The 23,359-nt window shown below is 25.7% G+C and overlaps 1 protein-coding gene across 9 annotated transcripts in view; it reads left to right on the top strand.

The window, feature by feature from the left end:
• dysc (dyschronic) overlaps positions 1-20,416 on the top strand; it is a 31,669-nt gene extending 11,253 nt beyond the window's left edge. The window contains exons 5-16 of one of the 9 annotated variants that reach the window (XM_035087904.1): positions 815-945; positions 4,532-4,852; positions 5,222-5,451; positions 5,578-5,878; positions 6,836-6,895; positions 8,826-8,983; positions 9,505-9,583; positions 9,794-9,901; positions 14,221-14,424; positions 17,359-17,664; positions 18,188-18,266; positions 18,354-20,416. In XM_035087904.1, coding sequence (XP_034943795.1) covers positions 815-945; positions 4,532-4,852; positions 5,222-5,451; positions 5,578-5,878; positions 6,836-6,895; positions 8,826-8,983; positions 9,505-9,583; positions 9,794-9,901; positions 14,221-14,424; positions 17,359-17,664; positions 18,188-18,266; positions 18,354-18,496 — 2,120 coding nt within the window. In that variant the 3' untranslated portion in view covers positions 18,497-20,416. The remainder of the gene's footprint in view (positions 1-814; positions 946-4,531; positions 4,853-5,221; positions 5,452-5,577; positions 5,879-6,835; positions 6,896-8,825; positions 8,984-9,504; positions 9,584-9,793; positions 9,902-14,220; positions 14,425-17,358; positions 17,665-18,187; positions 18,267-18,353) is intronic. The other 8 variants (XM_035087899.1, XM_035087896.1, XM_035087898.1 and 5 more) reach the window with 8 other exon arrangements.
• The last annotated feature ends 2,943 nt before the right edge of the window (positions 20,417-23,359 follow it).

The raw sequence follows: 23,359 nt of genomic DNA, 5'->3' as shown, positions 1-23,359 counted from the left end.
TTTATTATCACAATATTTCTATCACTTATTTTAATTATATTTTATCACTCACCAAGGCATCTTTAAATTTATAAATTTAGTTATTATTAAAAACTTGATTAATTAAGTATTCTGATAGTACAGGATATCAAATATCATAATGAAAAATAATTGAAGCTTTTACTGGGTCATGATGATTTTAGTAATATTTAATAAAATGAAAATATTGAAGTAACAAACAGTGTTGAAATTGGCATATTACTTATTTTATACATAATTAATTCTATTTTTTTTTAATAAAATTCAATTGTTTAATGTTTATTTCAATTTCAACTGAATTTTAAAAAGGAATTAAATGGTTTAAATAATTTTAAAGCAGTATTTACAAAATGAAATGCTGTCAGGATATTTCTAACTGCATGATAATGAATAAAAAATTCAATTTATTAATCTTTAAAAATAAGATTTATTAAAGTACTTTAAATAAATAAAATGCATGAGCTTTTAGAACAATTGAAAATTATATTGCAGGCATGAATCAACTAAATTTCTTGAAAGTATATGCATGTCTATAGAACTATCATGAATGAAGTATTTTATAGTGTTTAAAAATATTTTACAACTCAACTTCACACAAGTCTTGTTCGTCCTCTCGTCTTTTTGATGCCTTGATTGTGGCCAGAAGTGTTCTAAGCATCCTTAGAGAAGGATTTTAGTTATGCTCGTAACAAGGAGAGAATGGACAAGATGACAATTAGTGAGCACTCAAGATGCAAAAGTGAATTAAATGAAAGGACTGACTTTAGAAATAACGAAAGCTTTGGATTGTTCTCAGGTGTGGGTGTCTACATTTCAAGGGTAGAAGAAGGTTCTGTAGCTGCTAAAGCAGGACTAAGACCTGGTGACACCATTCTTGAAGTTAATGGGACTCCTTTTCGCGCTGTTACACATGAAGAAGCACTTAAGGTAATTTTTGACATATTTCAAATAAAACGTTTCAAATATTCTGGCATTTTCGTTGAAAAATTAATCGTTGGAAAAAAATTTTTTCATAAAAAAAAAAATGACTGTCTTTCCCCAAAAATAAAAGAATAAAAAAACAATGCAAATATATAATATTGAAATATTTTTCTGTTTGATATGAAATATTCTCACTCTTAATCTCTTGAGATAAAACATTGAAAAATTTTTTTGTTTAAATTTTGGAGAAGAAATAACTGAAAAATTATCATTTTATTTAGATGTTATTTATTTGAAAATTACTCATTATTTATATAAAATAGTGAAAGTGAAAAAATAATTAAAAAGAACGACAATAAAGAGTTACTTCAGAGAGATACAAAAATGGTTTTTAAATTAGAACAATACAATAAACTGAGTAACAAATAGTTATTTATTATTATAATAAAAAACAGTAGTAAATTTACTTTCAATGTTTTTTTTTACAATTAAAATATCATTATTGAAGATAACACTGATGTGAATGGATAAAAATGATCCATTATTACATTTCAATTGATTTTTTAAATTTATATTTCCTTTTACAAATTTAAACTAAATTTTTTATGATTATTTTTTTTTAATAAACCAAGGAACTTCCTGAAAGGATGATATTTAATAATATTGGCATAGATTCAGAGAATATGTGGAGTAAAAAATAACAAGAATAATATCAATTAATGATTTGAGTTGATATAAGTGGCAAACAATTAGAAGTGATATAAAATTTTTATGCCTAATTTAACATTTTATTTTTCATTATCAGTTTACCTCTTTATCTTCTAAATTTAAAGATATTGAGGGAATATAACTTACTTAAATTTCAATCCTATTGTTTTCAGGTCATGATTTATCATATTCTTTATTGTACGTTCTTTTAAGAACTTTAATTCCACATGAATCTACTTGAATAAGAGTGAAGGCTAACTGAACAGATGAAAAAAAAGACAGTAAGTCAAAAAGAGGAATGAAAAAAAAAACGAAAAAGGGAAGAAAGAATCAGATGTAAATGACGAGAATTCAAGACTCGTCACGCTCGCATGGATTTCTTGTTCGACAAAGCTAAAGCTCGACAATGGGCCATCAGAGTCTGTTATCGGAAGGGGGATGAGAAATGTAAAAAGAGAAAAAAAGGAAAAATAGATCATTTACGAAAAAAAAAAAAGAAAAAAGCAGAAAGACTGTTGTATACTTGAATTTACGAATTTTTGATATTATTCCATTGGTCAATGAACTCTAACTATAGATTGAATCTAATTTGAAACCATTTTCTAGATTACATTCAATCTTGGTAAAGACTTGAAATCACATCACGGAGGGTATTGATATTTATTGAAAAATTTATCTATATTTAACAGTATTTCAACTGATATTGTTGGATGGAAAAGTAATAAACCATTGAGCCAATATTAAACTAAGCTTTGTCTTTTCATCAAAAATTACTAAAATAATATAACATCTTCACATATTGAAGAATTTTTATTTTTTAATGATTTAATTAATTTTATTTAATTCTAATAATGCTAAATAATAAATAGAATAAATCGGACATCATTTGATTCGAACAGTTACCAACATAATTTATTTAACTCATTCTTTCTTTCGGAACTCATGAATATTTATAGCACATCGAATAAAATGATGTAATGTGAGTAAAATCAAATAAAATAAAAGTAATTTTAATTGATGAATTTAATGATATTCTAATGATGTTGCTTATTCAAAATTCTGACAATATTATAAAGAAAGATACGGATTAGAAACGAACTAGCTGTCAATAAAAAATATATGTCGACCCTGGCCTGAAATTATCAACTCCCACGTCTTAAATCGATCAGCATGAACAATAGCAGAGATTATTGAGTTGTTGTAAAGTGTCAGAAAATACGAACAATATTCGTAATATTTATACTTATCAAAAAAAATTCAATACCTTTTTTTATAATTATAAATAATATTTTTTATTGTAAATGCCAACAGTTAATATTGAAAAAGAATTATTTTGAATTATCAACAGTAATACAGAGTGTTTATTTTAAAAATAAGCATGAAGAAATCGATTTCCTATTATACATTTCTTCTTTATGTAAATATTTTCAATTTTTAAAAGTGTTTCTGACAGAAAAATTAGTCATCGATTTTCATAATTTTTACATAATAATACTCCTTTGGATTTCAAATCTACATTTTTATAGTAACAAAAAAGGACTTTAATTAAAATCGGTATTAAAGTTGATTAAAAATCAGTAAAAAAAAAATTGTGAAACAAAAAATATTATAATTAAATCTCGATATATTTGTGAGCTTTGTTGACACAACTATCCCTTTCTTTAGATGTATTAGAACCATAAATGATGACACTCGTTGATGTATTCAAACTCCCAAATGATTTTCTATCAAGAATGACAAAAGTGGCGCCAGGATTCTAGACGCTCCATATAATCCCCCGGATGCCATCATTTATTTTTCCTTTACACAAACTATCCTTAACATCTTTTACGTTTTTCCTCCATCTCCCATGAAAGCAAAAAAAAAAGAAAAACAAAAAAAATCATGAAAAAAGGAGGGAAAGGAATAGATATTAAAGTCAGGAAAGCGCAAACTCGAGAGATTCATGCATCGATCTGTAAATTGAAAGGATACTTTACATTCTTTAGTCTCTTTTTTTTTTTATTTTTTCCTTTTTATTATTAATCAAACAAATACAATATAAATAACATTTATTTGTTTTACAAAATAACTAATTAATTCAACTACTAATCATATTGAAAATAAGTCATAGAATTTATTTACTTAATTAATTATTTTATTTTGAATTACAATTTTTTCGTTTTTACAGCTATTGAACATAAATAACTTACTTCTGTAGAGATGATCAATAATGAATTAATTTTTAAAAAATCATCTGAACATGACAAAAATAAAAATGAATTTATTCAATGCAAGTATTTTTAATAATTCAGTAGTACATTTTATTTATAATATTATATCAAAAGTAGTACAAGTTTTGAATAATAATATCCAACAAAAAAATATAATCAAACTTTAGTAATAAATATCCATAAATATGTTATCAATAACTTTCAAGTTAATTAAAATGAAATAAATTTATGATTAGATGAACAATATTGATATTAAATTTTATGTAAAACTGATGTTAACTTCTGAAGAAAAAGTATTGATTGGAAAATTGAATCGACTAATGAGTAATAAATTACATAAATATTCCAATTAAATTGGATGAAGATACTAAAAAGTATATAAAAATTAGTAAAAATTCCCTTAAAAGATTCTGAGGGTAGAGAAAACACAGGGATCTGAGTCAGGTCAAGGATAAGCAGGATGTGACGTCACGGGCAGCCTGAAGATCGATATCAACATAGGAAGAGGCGTGTGGCGTCACTTCTCGCACTATCCTGTTACTTTATTACCCCCTTACATACTCATTATCATTAGTGTCACAACGAATAATCAATTAAATTACGTAACGTTAGCTGATCAAGTGACTATCCATTTCGAGGGAATTTTTTAATGATGAAATTTTTTTTGGCAGATGCTCAAGTCATGTAGGACTCTCACCATGACAGTAAAAGGTCCGGCATTGGATCCCAGATGTCGAGGAGGCCATCCAATATGGTCGGGATCAGGAAGACAACAATCTTGTTCTTGGATGGATCGTCAAGGCCGGCCAGCATCACCACCACCTCTTTATCCGCGTGATTCTCATTATGGATCACGTACGAGAAAAGTTGAACTCTGTATTGAACCTGGCCAATCTTTAGGGTTAATGATACGAGGTGGATTGGAATATGGTCTTGGAATTTATGTCACTGGTGTTGATAAAGATAGTGTAGCTGATAGAGCTGGACTTTTGGTAATTTCTTTTTTATGTTATACTCTATTTTAAGTTAAAAAATATTATTTAGAATAATATTTTTGTATTAAATAATTTTCATAATTTTAATTGTAATGATAAGTTTATACAGAGATCAAATAAGTAATTTTATAAAAGTTTATCACCTAATGCAATATAAAAAGCAGATTTAAGATAAAGGACTGCTTTAACATTAGGATGAAAATCGTTCTTCTAGAAGTATTATAAATTTACCTATCAAAGCTCCATTATAGTCTTTTCACAATCATTTCTATAAGTATACTTTTATTCAAATCCATATCACTATTCTAATATAATATTTCTAAAAATATGTCTATTCTTCCGTTAATGCATCGATGAATTTTCCAGGTGGGCGATCAAATAATAGAAGTAAATGGAACGAATTTTGAGGAAGCAACACACGATGAAGCAGTTCAGATTCTGAAAACAAACAAAAGAATGAGTTTAGTCATCCGAGACGTTGGCAAAGTACCACATTCTTGTACAACGAGTCGTCCAATTATGATGCCAACCTCTAGATATCCAGATCATGATCCACAGTTAATTTTAGAGAGTCCTGGAAATCATCCTCCAAGTCCGTAAGTCACATTACCTCTAAAAGATATTTTTTTTTTCAATTGTTTGTAGAAAAGAAAAATTATTTCTTTATGAATTAATAATATAATTAGTTGGCTAATAAATTAACAGATAAAAAATATTTTTAGAAGCAATTCAAGAGAATGGAGACATCGAGGAGTTCAGTCTGTATCAGAAGCAAGTTTAGCTATGGTAGAAGAAAAAGCTCGAGTAGTTTTAGCGAGAAGTGAGCGGAATGCTTTATCTCAACTCATAGCTGATTACAGAACGCGAAGATTAACAATTGGGGATCTTGTTGCTAATTTGGCAGACCTTTTGAATACTCATGAAAAGTTGACATTGTTAACAGAACTTCGAGAACTTATTGATAGTAAAGATAGAGCAGCTTTTGATGAACTCGTTTATCGGCCACGAGCATCGACAGCTCGAGTAAGTATTTTCTGAAGTTAATTGTTAATAATTAAAGGAGCATCGTCAACAAATTTATTATGAGTGACATCAATATGGCACACTATGAGAGTAGGTAACAATCAATAAGTCATTAAGTTACGAGTTATTAAGAAGGTTATGGAAAAAAGATATAATCTATTATCAGTTATGGAAATAAATTCTCATTTTTATTATTGAATTAAATCAATAAATAAATTTAAATAAAGTAAGAGTAAGTGTTCAGCTTGAACTTCTAAGTAAAGAAATTTATTATTGGATTTTTTTCTAACATTGATCACTGTTGTATTTAAAAGCTTGCCCTCTTTTTGTGAATTTATTTGTTTTTTCACTAACATTGTGATAAAGTTTTTTTCCGGCTGAGTTATCAACTGCCAAAGCAAACAATTTTTCTTTGACTCTAAAAATTTTAAGCTTATGAGCAAAAAATACATGCAATAATTTTTCAATGATTAATAAAATAAACTGCATTTGTTTAAAAATTGTATTAGTGATGTTACAAAATTCTTTTTTTTTCAATTATTGAAAATGATAAAATTACAGTGATAGAAAATATTATATGTAAGAAGTTGCCGAAATTATATTAACTAACTTAGATAAAATAAAACTGGCCATTTTCTATCTGATATTTTGTCACTTTGTAAAAAGTGATTAGGTAATTAAGGAGTTTAGTTCTTCAAGGAAGCTCAAACTTCTTTCGATAATTACTTGAAAAATTAGGTTACCCTGATTTTCTCAACCTTTCTTAAGAGTAAGATAAAGTATATTACATAAAAAAACGATTTTTGATATGGTGATCAGTGTTAAAAAATTAACTAATGATACTTAAAGGATCCGAAAAATTCATAATCATTCACTAATGACAAAGATTAAGTAATAAAAGTAAAAGTAGAGATTGTATTACTTTGATTTATTAAAGAAAATTTAACTTTTTTTTAGAGAAAAGGAGATAGAGCACATTCAGATCTGATCGTCACTCCATCAATTCACGATTTACCCGTAAGTTTTTCAATAAAAAATAGTAAAAGTAATATTAATTTTAAACAATTATATTTAAATATAATTAATGATTATAAATGTTTATTCGATCAATCAATTAATTCAATTCAATTTAACGTGTATTTATTTGATTAATCACAACAATAGAATCCAACTCACAAACAACTTAGATTTGTAGAAAAGCTAGAATTCCTCTCTTATTGTCTGTCTCTCACTGTCTTTCTGTCTAAATGTGTCTAATCCCACTAAAATGTATTTCTTTTTTTATTCACGCAGAAATTATTACAATTATTGTTATTATATTTTAATGTTTATAATTATTATTCATTTAGATCAGACTATAATTACTAGTGTGAATTGATTACTCGAAATGCTAATCTCTCATTATTAAATAAACTCGTTATCAAAAAGAGAACTGTGAGGAAGGAGTTTCAATTTTGAAAATTATTTAACAATTTTTCTTGTTATTATAACTATTTGTTTAGAGTTTTATTCAAGTTTTTATAATAATTAGTAAAATTTAGTACATCGATTGAAATAAGCTTTGTGTTTTTTTTTTTTTATTTTATCTGTCTGCTTTTTGTGTCGTTTTAGGGAATGCTGCACGATAATGGGTCCTTTAAGTGTATAGTAGTAATAAATTCACTGGTTGGTTATTATAATTATCATTGCTTCTCTCATTATTATTAATTTTCAAATAAAATGAAGCTAATTATTTTACTTTATTTTAAGAAATCTGAATAATGAGTCAATATGAATAAATTTATATTTTAAAGAGTAGATTAAAAAATAATTATAATAAATCAATCATGTTTGAAATTTTTTCAACGTTTTAGTTAGTAAACTTTATAAAAGAATTAAAAAAAATCCGTTTTTTATATTTCCTTGTTTTTTTATTATTAGAGATATATAGTATAAAAATAAAATAAGCAATGCACTTTGTTATAAAATCACTTAAAGGACTTAAAATTAAATCAAATGGGTAAATACCTTAATAATTGAGTTTTTATTTTAAGAGAAAACTTTGCATTTTGGAATGATGCCCGATTGATAATAGCATTTTGTTTTATTTTATACAACTTAAATGCTTAAATTTAAAAATAGAAATAGACAAAGTGACTTTGAGACAAAAAAACTTTTAAATAATTTATTTTATAAAATAATTTTTTTTATTATTTTCTCCATTTTTAATGTCAATTGCTATTTATTAAATAATTCTTTGTCATATATAAAATTTAACAAATAATAATAGTAAATAATTTATTTATTTTGCTTCTTGTTTCTCGATCATTGGGGCATTTATTTTACCACAATTAACTGTTTTAATGCTTGATTACGCTTGTGACATTAGTGGTGCTTTTAACATTATAATATATCTAGTTACACCGCATCACACTTTTATACATTTAAAAGCACAAGCACTAAGTTTATTTGTCATAGCTTTGAAATCCTAAATTTCATGCAACATAATTTTTGAATCGATAATTAAAAAAAAAAATTTTAAAAAACAATACTAATGATACTAAAATAAATAAAAATGGTATGAATTTTTTATTGAAAAACAAATAAATCATCCCTTTTGTGAGTTTGCCTGAGCTTTGCTGACTTTTTTTTTTAGTTGCGCGTTTTTTTTTTGCCAAAATTAATCATACAATTAGTTTTAGATAATTAAAATTTAAAAAAATTCATCATAGAGATTTAATTTATTAAGTTTCAAGGATCTTATGTGACTTTTGATGTTTATTAAAGACAGCAATCACTTAAAGTGTCGTCAGTTTTGGTATCCCAAAGCTCGGGCAAGCTCATCAATGGCACTCTGTAAATATTAGCAAAATAACTAAGTAAATAAAAATAAAAAAATAAGGGAAGAAAAAAAACGGAGAGGCCAGCGGGTGCCTTTCATAGTGGATATCTCTGTGATTTGCCGCAGAGAGGAGTTCAAACTGGATCCTGCTGTCGTCCAGGAAGACTGGTGGACATCGAGGGGGATCCGTTAGGGGTCACAGGTCCACTACTACCTCGGGATAACCAGGACCACAGATCACCAAGCGAGGACAGCGGTCTGGGTTCAGATATGCCAAGAACGAGGTCCCAAATCAATTATTAAAGCCTAAAATTGTCATCAAAGTCCATCAAAACACACTCTCTCTTTCTCTTGATCAGTTTTTAAGGATCTCTTTTATTTTATTTGTAATAAAAATGTAGTTTCAATTAACTCAGGATGTACTGAGAACCAAAATTATTTATATTATGTCAATCAAGGAAATTAACATTTTAAACAGTCGTGATAAGCCATTTTTTGGTGAAGATTTATACTTTTGATGTTTAGTTGGTTTTAAAACATATTTCTTTGTGTATTGTATTGTAGTTTGATTATTAAAGATAATGTATACTTTTAATTTGAATAATATTTTTTTATTGAACAAAAGACCATATTTAAAATTTTTCTCAGTATAATTTAATAGATAGTGATGTTGATGACATTAGTTAAAAAAATTTTAATTGAAAATTAAGAGATGTTTTGATACTTTCATGAGAATAAGAAGATGGGAATAATTAAAAAAAAAAGTACATTACAAAGGATCAGCTTGCAATTTTGGAACTTGCAGGCCAGGTTGCAGACGCTCACAACATCAAGTCGCCACGTCTGACCTCGCTCTCTCTAATGATGACGAGTACGACAATCAGGTACTTTAATGAGACTCTGAGGACATGTTAAAGACAGTGACAAGCTAACATAATAAGGGAAGAATGCTAGGAAAGTCGCGCGAGATTTTAGGAATGCAATAAAAAATTAAAAAAAAAAAAATTAAATAAACTATAAAATTTTTTTATCACTTATAAAATAATTAACAAAAGGTTTAGTATTTTTTATTATATATATATTTTTTTTAACAGGACTACGATGACGGAATTGATAATGATCGAGGTAGAAGACACAGTTCTCCAGGTGGATCACGAGGGAATCGAGATTATGGCCATCACCATCTTCATCCTGATAACGTGGTAAGTTTTATTTCAATCCTTAATTGGATATTAATTAATTTAGATTTATTACTTAGTATTTTGATATGAGAATAGATAGTATAAATAATTATCAAGTTACCTAGAAAGTATTAAAATTAAGAAAAGGATTTCAAACCACTTACCATAATAGATAAATTTCCTACATAAAAATATATTATTATCAAGTGAAATTTCCAATAAATAGATCCTTTTCTTGACGTAGATTCTATCAGTGGAAATTTATATGTTAAAAGTTAAATAAAAGTTTCAGTGAAATTAGTTATTAGTTACTGAAAAAAAAAAAGAAAAATTTAATTGAATAAAATTTGATAGTTTTTGGTATTTTTGTTAGTTTAGTTAATAAATAAATATAATATAAATTAGGCATTAATTAGACGTTAATTACTTGAGAAATTCTTACAAAGTAGTGACAGAGTAAAAGATAAAGAGATAAGTAGAAATAACAAATAAATAAAAAATATAAAATATATAGTAAAAATAAAAATGAAATAACATGGATGTAAATCCCTTGAAAGGGTTCATGGTCGTGCAAAATTTTTTTCTTTACCTCTATATCACATTTTATTTTTCTTCATATTTTTTTACCAATTTTTTTATTCATTTCCTCTCATATGAACTTGCGTTTTACACCACTGCAATTACTCACACGATTTTTATTCAATTCTCTATTTTAATTTTTAATCTTTATTAACGTAACGTGCTTACAAATTCATTAAATTTCATATATAATAAATATATTCAAACAAATTTATTAATACAATATAATAGTTAAATTTTTTAAGGGCTATTGTAATTTTTTCTCTCTTTCTCTCTCTAGTATTTTAAATGTTTTTTTAAAAAAAAGTACACTTTCCTTGTGTAAAAATTTATAAAAAGGGAGAGTGGGTATATATAATATGTGAAGGTGAAACCACACTCTTTTAGTGATTCGCTCGAGTGAGTTGAATGTGGAAAGCGAGAGCCGATTTATTTTAAAATGGGATCGGAGTGTCGTGCTAACGACGTAGGAAAATCACACTTCACACGTTGTAAATTTCTACATTGTTCGGAATTACTTCGAACTTTAAACCCTTTCATCATTCAAGATATATTAAAATCAATTCAAAGTTAACCACATTATACGGTACTTTCATTCATAAGTTTATTATCAATATGAAAGATGGAATATAAAATATTTATATTGAAAATAAATATGAATATATACAGCAATAATTAGCAATATACATTACTGAGTTGATAATCCCTAATGGTTTGCAAATTAAAAGATTTTGGTATCATTCTTGTAGTATTTCAATAAATATCAATTGAACATGATTGAAAATAGTAAGCAGATATATATCTAATAAATATTTAGGATTAAGTAAATATTTGCGTTTGGCTGAAAAATTGCAAATAAAAATATATTAGAGTGTTCATTTCAAATACTTACATTACTAATTTAATTGATTAATTAGTAACACTAATGGAGTAAATGATTCATAATCAAATTTTTTTTCTCTCAGTTCATAAAATATATAAAATTATTTCTATTTTAGAAAAAGAAATATTTTTAAAAAATATCTATTATTTCATAAATATATTCAATAGTAAAAATTAAAAATTTTCATTTTATTGATAAAATATAATTTTTTTATTCACAGTAAATATTCTTTTTAGTATAAAAATCTGAAATACTAATAGTTGTGATAAAAATAAAAATGAATTGAAGAAATTAAAAAAAAAAAAATCATTACACTTGATGGTTTAATTTAACAAAATATACAAAATACATCATCAGAACAAAATGAAAAATTATGTACAAGTGAATGTAAATTAAAAATATCCCATAATTAATGACAATAAAGTAAAACAATATAAAGTATACAATACTAAAATTTAAATAATCAATTATTAATATAATTATAATAATATTATAATGATGACAATAATAGTAATAATAATATGAAAATGTTAAAAAAAGGTACAGTAGCAAAATAAAAATTAATTAAAAGTTATCATTACATAGCGAATGTGTCAAAGTTTTTCTTGAATAGCTTGTCGAAGTTCTTCAGTTGCTTTAGCCACATCTATTTGAACTTGTTTAGCATGATGTGTATCAACACGAATGACACAATGCTGGACAGTAGAATTAGATCGTCGTACTGAATTGCCACTACCGAATTTAGGTCGTGGAATTTTGACTCGTTGAACTTCACTTAACCACGATTCCATGATGATAAAAATGATGATTATGGTAATTCTGAAATGATTGATAACACTTTAGAACAAAGAAAATAATTTCTAATTGGGAGGAAAAAAAAGAAAAGAAAGGAAGAAGAGAAAAGACACATAAAGAAGTCACTTGGTCATTCTCAGTCGTTAGACCGAATCGGTCTCTTTATCCTGATTACCATGAGTCATTAAATGAAATATTAAATGAACATTTCAATATATCTATCAATGTGACAGCTTTTTTTCAAGTAAACTAATAAATAAGCTTGGTAAAATTGAGAAAATAAAAATGAAAAAAAAATGATTACTTAAACGTGGAACCGGTTGAAAATTCATTTTCTCAGACTGGAGATCAGGTACCGTATTGGATATACAGTTAACTCTGCACAACTTACAGTCTTTGATAGTTCCTCAGAAATCAATTATCTTCCAAAGATTTGTCAGTTATTGAAACAATTAAAAACATCCATTATCTACATTTTACATACTAATGAATAATTCTTGTTTACAAAAATAACTTGGAAAAATAATATTTTATAATAAACTTTAAGAAAAACATAAATCAACTTTATAAATTTGGTTGATTAAATTTTTTAAAAACAATTGAAAGAAAATTCATGTTAAATCAATCAAACTTGATCAAAATTGATGAGCAATACAAAAGAAAAAAATCATCAATATAATTTAAGTTGAAAATCAGGTTATGTCAGTATTTAGACACTTTGTCAACGTCAACAATAGATGGAGTGAACAAATAAATAAATAAATAAATAAAAACAAGGCAGATTACTTACGAAATAAATATTAATCCTGATTTTTTTCAAAGTTAAATGATCGTTTGTAGGTTTAAATTGAACGTGTGCGTGCACTAACAAAGATTCTGACACGACTGATTCAAGAACGAGTGGAGCTGATCACTTGTATTGCCTGGTTTAGTGAAAGAAAGACCGATCTAACCAACAAACAGCCAAGTTGAACAGTGATGGTGAATAAAGGAAGTGAGATAGCACTAGAAAGCAAAAGAGATCGGTTAGAATATATATAAGTAAAGAAGAAAGAGGAATAGAGTTTGTACACCGTTGCCAAGTTTTTACAAGAAACATGCAACAAAATGTACGTTATGACACTGCACCAGTCGACTGGACATATGATTCATGTTTCTGTGTTTACGTCTTGCGTATTTAAGTAAATAAATAGTCTCTTATTAAATTACTATGCTAATAATTTTGTTTTATAATATCAAAGCTAATGCGGAAGAGCTAAGATTGACATTTACTCAATACTATGATTAAATTTTGCAAAACATTTTGTAATTTATATATTTATTTATCAATATGGCGATTTTTTGTGGAATTATTAATGACAATTTATGGACTATTCTCCTTGAGGATTTTTTTTTCATAAACTTCAATAAATGAGATAAAAAATCGATCTTGCCTCATAAATAAAGACATAAAAGGTGAAGAGTAATACTGGGAAAAAGCATGAGTCAACTGGAGAAAGTTTTTAAATGTCTGCGGTCAGACCTGCGATTTTTTTAAGTCAATATCTAGGTCATGTGACTTTAGAAATTGTCTTCATAATAAAGTTATTATTATTACTTAATTTAGAATAGTATGAAACTAATTTATGAAATTGTAAGTGCTAAACTTTTATCATATATATTTGAAACTTTGTAGATAAAATAATCTATAACGTGGGGAGACATTTTTATTTCAGAGAAATAAAAAAAAAACAAAAAATACCCTATTCTAAAAATTAATCATTTTTATATAAAATATTATACATTTGTCATCTTCATTAGTAATTAAAAATTCAAAAATAAACCCAATATTAATTGAATCTTATCAATAAAATACATCCAATTAATTGTCAATTAATAAATTATTATTATCCCTAAGAAAATTAATTTTTTTAAATTATCAGTAAACCTAAGAGTTATTTTTATTATTCTTTAATGTGATGGCTGAATAAATGTAAAAAAATAATGAACTATAACAAGGAGAAAATTTGACTATATATAAATATTATTTTTAATAAGATTGAAATAGGGTTGAGTTGGTTATATTTTTGTTTGACGGGATTAGGAAAGCGACGGCGGTTGCGAGGGTAGCGACGTGGAGATGATCGGTAACGGTCGTCGTGACCGTGATACCGAGGACGAAGACGAAAGCAGGGAAGAAAGAAGCTCGGAGGGTGGAGGTGGGGGAGGTTTTGGTGGTTGGAGATCACACCTACTTGGTGGTCTTACTCAGCGTGTCAAGTCCTGGTACTGGGGTGCCAGACCCCTTGTAAGTTCTTTATTACAGAACTTTCGCACAATTTCAATCATTTCGTTAATTATTTTTCATTTTATTTCCATCATTTTACTTATACTTCATTTTATTTCTTTTATTACGGATTTATTCATAATCCGCACGCTATAATAACAAAAGTATACGGGAAAATCAATGGACTCATTGAATAAAGCATGGTTTTATTATTAGTAACATTATTCAAATATTACTATTCGCTATACGTCTAGATCTAGAATTATAGAGACTAGTCGATAGCGTGTATTACTGTAACACTAGTAGAAATTTTTTAGTAGCAATTAGTTAAAGATTATATGAGAAAAGATTATTTGTAGAAATTACGATGCTTCTATCTGAAAAGAATTCAGATATAATATTGTAAAATATATGCATGTCTCCATGTATTAATTGATTGATTAACGACCATTTTTTAGTTGACAATTAAATTGTTTATAACAGTGAGGGTAGAGTTTGTTTATCTCCAGTTTATGACTAAGAGTATAATTAATGTTAATCAAATGGGTGCAATAATGCATTTTGGAAAACTGAGATTTACAGTGTAGTTCTGATTAGACATCATATTTAAGATTCTGTATTTGAATCTGTCATTTTAATAAACTTTATTAATATTTGTTGTCCTCTACTTATATTTTACAATATATACAAAATGAAATACAACAATGTGTCAATCTGATAATTTTAGCTATTTTAATGTTATTAATATATTGATATATTTAGTTATTATTAATAATTAAAAATACCCTTGGTTCCATGATTGAACTTTTGTGTATTATACACATTACAGATCATAACACAGGATCTTGAAATTCATATTGAAATTACCAATAAGTATCTTGTTATAAATATTAAAAAAAAAAAAAGAATATTGTAATAGAATATATTGTCGATTGCTAAAATATTAAAATTCACAAAATAGATAACACTAGTTAAAATATTGATTATACATTTAAAAAAAAATTATTATCCGTTTATTTATAGATGTTACTTCTAGGAATTGTATGTGCTGGGTCTAATTTAATATTATAACCTTTAGATATCGTGAAACCGGTTGCATTCGTATCATATGATTCCGAAACGTCAAATACACTTGGTTCTACAAGGTCATGCAATTCCTAGAAATTATATCTTTTAAATATATACATTCCAATCCTGACTTCCAATTGTAAGCGAAAGGTTGTAAGTATTTAAATAAATTTGTTTCAAAGTAAAGAATACTGCGATTTAATTAGTTAATTGGTTAATTTAATTGGATTACAAAAAAATTGTAAAATTTTTATAGAAAATATTTTCAAGATAATTTTTTTAGGGACTATCACAATTCTAGAGAAGTATCGTAATTTTCACTTGACTTTTCAAAAAAATAATTTATCTTTTCCTATATAAATGCTGACTGGTTTATTTTAAAAAATAAGTATCCATTTTCAGGAAAAATCTGTGTATCTATTAAAATAAAATTAATCGAGTAAATATATCGAAAAAACTAATGTAAACTTGACAAATTGCATTTTATAAAGATAATTACAAATGTTTTGATAAAAAAAGAAAACATTTTCCATTTAATTGTATTTTTCTTTCAACTTCAAATTTGATCTTCTTCCATAATTTACAATTGAAATGAGTACTAATTAATTATCCCTAATTAAATAAATATTCATGAGAATTTATTAACATAAAATAAATACACTAATTTAAACTTGAAAATATTTAAATATTAGTCTTTTTTATACTTTTAAAGTGGCTACTTAAAATTGAATTTAATCAAACTAATCAGCATCTTATATTTGTCTACATAACATTTCTACTAGGATATGTGTCAACATCTTTTCTTATTTTTATATATTAAATTTACTATTCGTATATTTATAGATGTTTTGCACTTTAGTCCAATTAATTCTTCAACTCTGCAGTCAGTTTTCAGCAAAACATGTGATTGTTTTCTTCAAAAGCACGAACTTATACTATACTTAATTAATTAGATGTCTTGGCATGCACCTTCACAAACTCACAAATATACTGAGAGAAACAATTATTTTCACTAAATAAACGTTCTTTTAATCTAGAAAATCACCTAAAATTAACAAAAAAAAATATAAAAATAAGCATTTTTTAGTGTAATAAATAAAATTTTTATTTATTTAACATATAATTGTATTTTTTTAAATAAAAATGATTATAATTGAATGAAATTAAATCAATTATATCTGTTAAATATCATTAATTGTTTACTTTCATTTAGTTATAAACAAATAAAATTTTGATTTATTATTAAAAGCTATTCTTTCTCTCAGTGTGTAACAAATAAATAATTGTTTCGTTTAATTAACGATGACAAAAATATTTCAGAGAGTTGAAGAGGACAGATAAAGAATATTAATAATTTTAAATTATTTTTTTTTTTTATATTAATTAAAAATTACAATTTTAATTATAACTATTTAAAAAAAATTATAAAATAAACTAAACAATAGATTTTGTTTTTTAAAATAATTGATATTTTTATTTTTTATTATTCAATATTATTGTTAATAAATTAAATGATTTCTTAAATAATACAAATGAAAGTTCTGCAATCGCGACACCACCACTCTCCGAGCACTAAACACCCTTACCACCAATCAATCAGCCTTATCAGCAAGCATGTCTTCAATATTTTAATTCAACAATTTATCATTATTAATTACAATTACTACTATACTCAAATCTGTTCTAATATATTTATAATGCACAATATATATATTATATGAAGCTACATTGGATTGGTTGATAATCTCAATAAAATCACCGGATATATCACTCGATAAAATTATCAAAAACAAAATAATTGCTTTCTGTAACAAGAAAAGTATTGTGAAAAGAAAAAAATTTTTTAAAACAAAAAATTGTCAAAATATCGATAAAAAAACTTTTTAGGAACTTGCGCACAAGCTTTCAAGGAGTTTTGATATGCAGGAAGCACAATTGTTGGAGGAGGGAGCAGCTTCTGGTAGTGCACTAGGAAATGCATCAACTGGTGGACCTCCACGACGTCATCACAGCGCACAGAGACTTACACGAAGTGAAATATCCGAGAGAAGGGAGGAGGATGGTGCACTCGTTGTTCCAGACCATCAAGGAAATCTCAGGATCACTGTAAAAAAGACTAAATCCATTCTTGGAATCGCCATTGAAGGAGGAGCTAATACTAAACATCCTTTACCAAGAATAATAAATATCCATGTAAGTTTTCTTTCTTATTCAATTGTTTATTGTTTAAATGATTGAAAATTCAGGATATCATATTTTGCAGATTGTTCCAATATTTATTTATTAGCTTACCATTTTTTCAATATTCGTTCACCTACATGTTTATCATGTTGATATGATACTTATTATGATGAATATGATATGAACTTTCATGAACTAATTTATGAAATGTAAATTTGCCATAATATAGTTGAAAAACAATTTCATAATTCAAACTTCAAACTTTAAATCATTTCATTTTCAAACTGTGTATCTCAGTAGTTAGATATTTCTTCTGTTATAAAAAAAAAATTGGAAAAGTTTTCATTTAAAATTGTGGAAGAGTCTGTGAAATCAAACTTTAATAACAAAAAAAAATTGAGACATGATCAAAGAAATTAATAAACCTGAGTAAGAGATAAATTCTTATATTTTAATTTGAATGCTTTCTGATAAATCTTGAATAATTTATCATGTTTTGCCTCATGATCTGAAATTTTTCATTATTTGTTCTAAGGATAACGGAGCAGCCTATGAAGCAGGCGGTCTAGAAGTAGGCCAATTAATCCTCGAAGTTGATGGACATAAGGTTGAAGGTAATTAATGAATATCAAAAAAAAAACAACATCAAAAGCAAATCAACTGTTTTTATTTGTAAATTGGGTTGATTGGACCGATTACAGGACTTCATCATCAAGAAGTAGCAAGACTTATCGCCGAATCATTTGCTAGACGTGACCGCAATGAGATAGAATTCTTGGTTGTAGAGGCAAAGAAAAGTAACTTGGAACCGAAGCCAACGGCTTTGATATTCCTGGAGGCGTAGCAGGAATCTCCCACCTCCGAGCCGGAACCACCGTAAACTCGTGATGATAGGTTTATGATGACCTGGAAGATGCAATCGTGACCTCGGAAAGATTTCATATTTTATTGAGAAAATAACTCACTATTTTTACATTGTTTTTACATAGAACGATTTTAAAGAATTATTAATAGTTAGACAGTAAATAATTTATGATTTTTCGATTTTATTTCATTATCGATAAAATTTCAATTACTATCAACATTATCAAGTTGATTAGTATTGATTTTTGGAAAGTTGTTATTTTGTTATCAACTATTCATAACAATAATGAAGAAAAAAATCGAAAAAAAATTTATTATTGATTTTCATGTTTTTAATAAGCGAAAAGGTTGTTTTTTTTTTCTTGGATGATGTAGTTAAGTAACAATAATTATCCATCATTTTTCCTTGGAGGTATTTGACATTCTTCAGTGTCTAACGAGTTTCCAATTACTCCAGCTCGAGAAGGTGGGAAAACACGTGGCTAAAACCGGCATAGAAGCTACGTACGGTAAAGCAAAAGAGTTTAAAGATGCAACAGAGTATTAATTATACGATTAAAGTAATGAGGCGACTATATGTATAAAAGAAAATCGAACAAAATATGAGAAATGACAAATTAACTGCATAAATAATAATCTTCATAAAGCTATTTGAAAGAAAAAAAGATATTTAAAATACACAATTATTTCAATGAATGAAAAATATTAAAATAAATATATAAAAAGAAAAAAAAACAACAACAAGTGAATGATAAGTCAATGAGTAAAAAAAAAGGTCGCCAATTGTGCCAAAGAACTTCGAGGACCTCAATAATATTTTTTCAAAATCAATTACTAATTAAAAGACAAAAAAAAATAAAATGCTTAAAACGTAACATAAATGTTAGTTAATGAATAAATAAATTAACCATTCTTGTTGCCTGAAACATGATTTATTGATGAATTGATAATTTAACTGTTGACTATTTGACTAATTATGTTGAAAAAGTGAATCGTTAGAAAGTTATTATTATCTAAAATAAATTGATTACTATAGTGAATGTAAAATATAATGAAAATAAATTGAAGCATACATTAGCGTAAATGTACCAATGAGCGATCCTGTCTAAATTATTAGTTTGTAGGATTAACGGAGATTGGGGTAAGAAGGGCTCTCTATAACATCAAGTAGGAAATGGTTAAATCATGATTAATATTGTTGCTTTGAGACTTATGTTATTAAGAAATAATTTAATAATTGTATTATCATTGCGATAAAAACAATAGTTAATAACAGAGTGACTAATAAAAATGTAATATTTTTATTTTTATATAATTACAGAAATTAGATAAGTATTAAATAAAAATAAATGATAAGATTACTACTAAAAATGCTTCTTTGTAATTTCATTTTACAACATTGTAATTTAAAATACAATAACGATTACAAAATAAGGCCTGCAATAATTTGTTTCATAGAATATAAACATAAAAGTCAATTAACTGTTGTCAGAAAGTGTAACTGTGGATGACACGAATCTGACCTAAATTTGAATATCGTTTGTTCATGAGGGTCCTATGTTGCTCCATCCTCCTTATTTCTTAATACGGATAAAATTTTTTGTTAAAAATTAACTTTAAAATTTATACCAACTCAATAAAATGAGAACAATTAAATCTTTATCCAGTTATCTGTAATTGTATTTAATTCATTTTTACTTATTACTTGAAAATTATGATTAATTAACTCATGTTGTAATACTTGCCCTTATATTATTAAGTTAATTAGTGAATATTTTTTATGAAAACTATCAGTTATTCGGTGAATATAATATTTTCAATAAATGGAATTGAAGTGTTTATAAAAAAAAATTTGTAGTTTTCAAATTTGTATCATAAAATTGAGAGCAATTATATAGCACAGTTAGATAATTTATTAATAATATTTAATATTTCTTGAAAATGTTTATAAAAATATTTGTTAAAAAAAACGACTCACCGAAGTTAATTTGATTACATAAGTAGTTAATGTTATATTGCTATTTTATAATTAATGTTAAAAAAAACAGCAAAAAGCTATTAAATATCTAGTAATCAATAATCATAGAGTTAAATTTTAAAAGAAAATTTTCTCCGTACAGTGTTTTATAAAACAAAATAATACTCCAATATTTTCTATAATTGTTATGCCTAATTTTCGACTAATCTAAACTAAAAAATAAAATATTACTAAAAACATTATTGAGTCGCTAATTGGAACACTTACAAGATCAGATTACTTTTTGTTCGTTTTATTATAAATTAATATTATAACTGTTAAAGATGCAAAATTTATAACCTGGAAGGCTTGTAAATAAATGGAATATTTAGCTTGTAAAAGAAATCAGGAAGCAACGATATAGGAAAAGGTCAAGAGTAAGAATAAATGTTTAGTGAATGAACTCGAGCTCAAGAGCAAGAAATCCTTTTCTTTGTAGAAGATGCAAATATTAAAAGGGTGGGAGAAAAGTGAAAGAAGAAAGAGAATACTAGGTGTACACACAACGGTATCGAGCACTACTTTGGAGTGATATGAGGATCCATATTGCGCATGTTGAATATGAGAATTGTTATCACATGAAAGACACACCTATTATGACGCCAATTAGCGAGGAAACATTAATGTGCCAAACATATTTAGATCCAAAGTAGTCTAGTAGATTGATGATACTATGTTGAACATGAAAATGAAGAGGATGACAAATTGAACGTGTATGATCCAATCACATCATCAATTTACTTTTTCACTTCATCAGGATCATTTCATAAATATTTAGAAAATAAACTGTTTAAAAACATCCATTACTTATTATATATGTTGTAAACTAATTCACATTTTTTAAAATTCACAACAACACTGTATTCTACATCAATAGTCAACTCATATGCAGACTGTCTTAATCACTATTGGACTAAAACTTTTTCCATATCAATATTCTCTTTTTTATACGGAACACAAAAAAATAAGGGAAATCTTTTTTTAGTTTTTGTAAGCTCAGGTATAAATAAAATCAGCTGAAAAATATACTTTTTCAAAACTCAATGGTTCATATCCGTTCAGTTTCTGATAAATAAAAAATAAAATAAATAATGTATAAAAACAATTTACAACATAAGAGATAAATAAAAAACGTAATGAAAAATATAACGACAAGAAATAAAATGTGATGGTGATTCAACATCAAGATTTAAGAGAATAATGAAAAATTTGGGGTCATTTACAAATTCAATTTATACACCAATTATTATTTTATTTATAATTGTTGTTTAGTAGACACGCACAATAATAAGAAATTTACATTATTTTAATAAGCTTGAAAAGAAAAAAATAAATGACGTGGAATATATATATATGTGTGACAAATAATGATAATTTAATAAGTAAACAATTGAGAGAAAAAACATCAAGTAGAGAGAAATAATAATTTACAAAAAATAAAAATGAAAATTATAAATAAATATTTTTATAAGCGGTTAACGCTTTAGACAGTAATTTTATTTATTACTTGTCAATTTGTTTATGTTAATTAATTAACAAATAAATAATAGACAATAGTCTATAAAAATTTTTTTTTACTTAATGACCCCCAAAATAATTCTCTTAAATCTTTAGACATTGATGATCCTTTTAATAAAACTGTATGATTAACGCCATTTAATAATTTGACATAAGTAATTTGTTTTTATTTTTTTTTTTAAGTAAATAATTAATTGAATATTTAAGTTGATGATTTTGAATTGTTTAATATTTGATTACAGTAGGCATAGAAAAATGAGAGAGAAAATTTAATAATTAAATATGATAACGTTAAAACAATGTGTATAATATATATAAAAAAAAATATAAATATATAAATATAAATATATTGATAAAAATTACGCTTGTTCATACTGCATTTCATAATTCCATATATACAGAATCATTAAAATTCATCTTTTGCAATTTAGAATGCATTAGGTTTATAAAATACAAAAAAAAAGCTGAATACATAAATTGTATAAAAATAATGTTAAATTGATTAATCAAAGGGCATAATAATAATTATTATGGTGATCATAGTAAAATAATTGAAATTATCATTATATAACGATGATGTTGATATTGATAAAATAAATAATAAAATTGAAATATGTAAAATTATTTGTTATTTTTTTGTCACTATTATATATGTTTAGAAATGTGATTAATGAGTGAATCATTTTTGCAAGCGAATGAATTTATTGAAAAATGAATTTAAAAAAAAATAATCAATAAAATAATAACAATTATCTAATACTAATAAACATGGTAAAAGTTAGAATATAATGGCATGGTGATGGAAATTATTATTATAAATTAATAAAATATTGAACAACTAATGACATAGTTTATTATTACTTTGAAACGATTCATGTAATTATGTTTTTTTTTAATTTATTTTTAATATCACCTACTTTGCTACTTTCTGTATTACTTTTTTGCTGTAAAAGTTTCATTATATTACTTACAACTTAACTTACAATTCATTTATTTATTTATTTTTATTTCAGCACATGTGAAGGCATTCTTTAACATATTTTTATTTCACGTAAAGATAATAAATAAATAAAAATACAGATTTAAAAATACTCTTCGTCTGTATAAAATCTGTGCATCTTTGACAATCTTTATCATTCTCTTCTGTTCATTTTGAGCTACTGATCATTGCAAAAACCAAAACAAATCATCATGAACAAAGCTTTTATCTTTGCCTTCTTGGCTGTTGTTCTCGCTGGTAAGTTTCTCATGATTTCTTTCTTAATCAGTTGAAAAATTTTTTATTTAGTCAGCAATCAAATTAATCTC

The sequence above is a fragment of the Chelonus insularis genome, unplaced genomic scaffold, assembly GCF_013357705.1.
Source record: "Chelonus insularis isolate UGA/USDA-ARS -01 unplaced genomic scaffold, ASM1335770v1 contig_41_pilon, whole genome shotgun sequence".
Lineage (NCBI taxonomy): Eukaryota > Metazoa > Arthropoda > Insecta > Hymenoptera > Braconidae > Chelonus > Chelonus insularis.
Note: the sequence above shows the minus strand (reverse complement) of the source record. Positions and strands in the feature narration are given on the sequence as shown.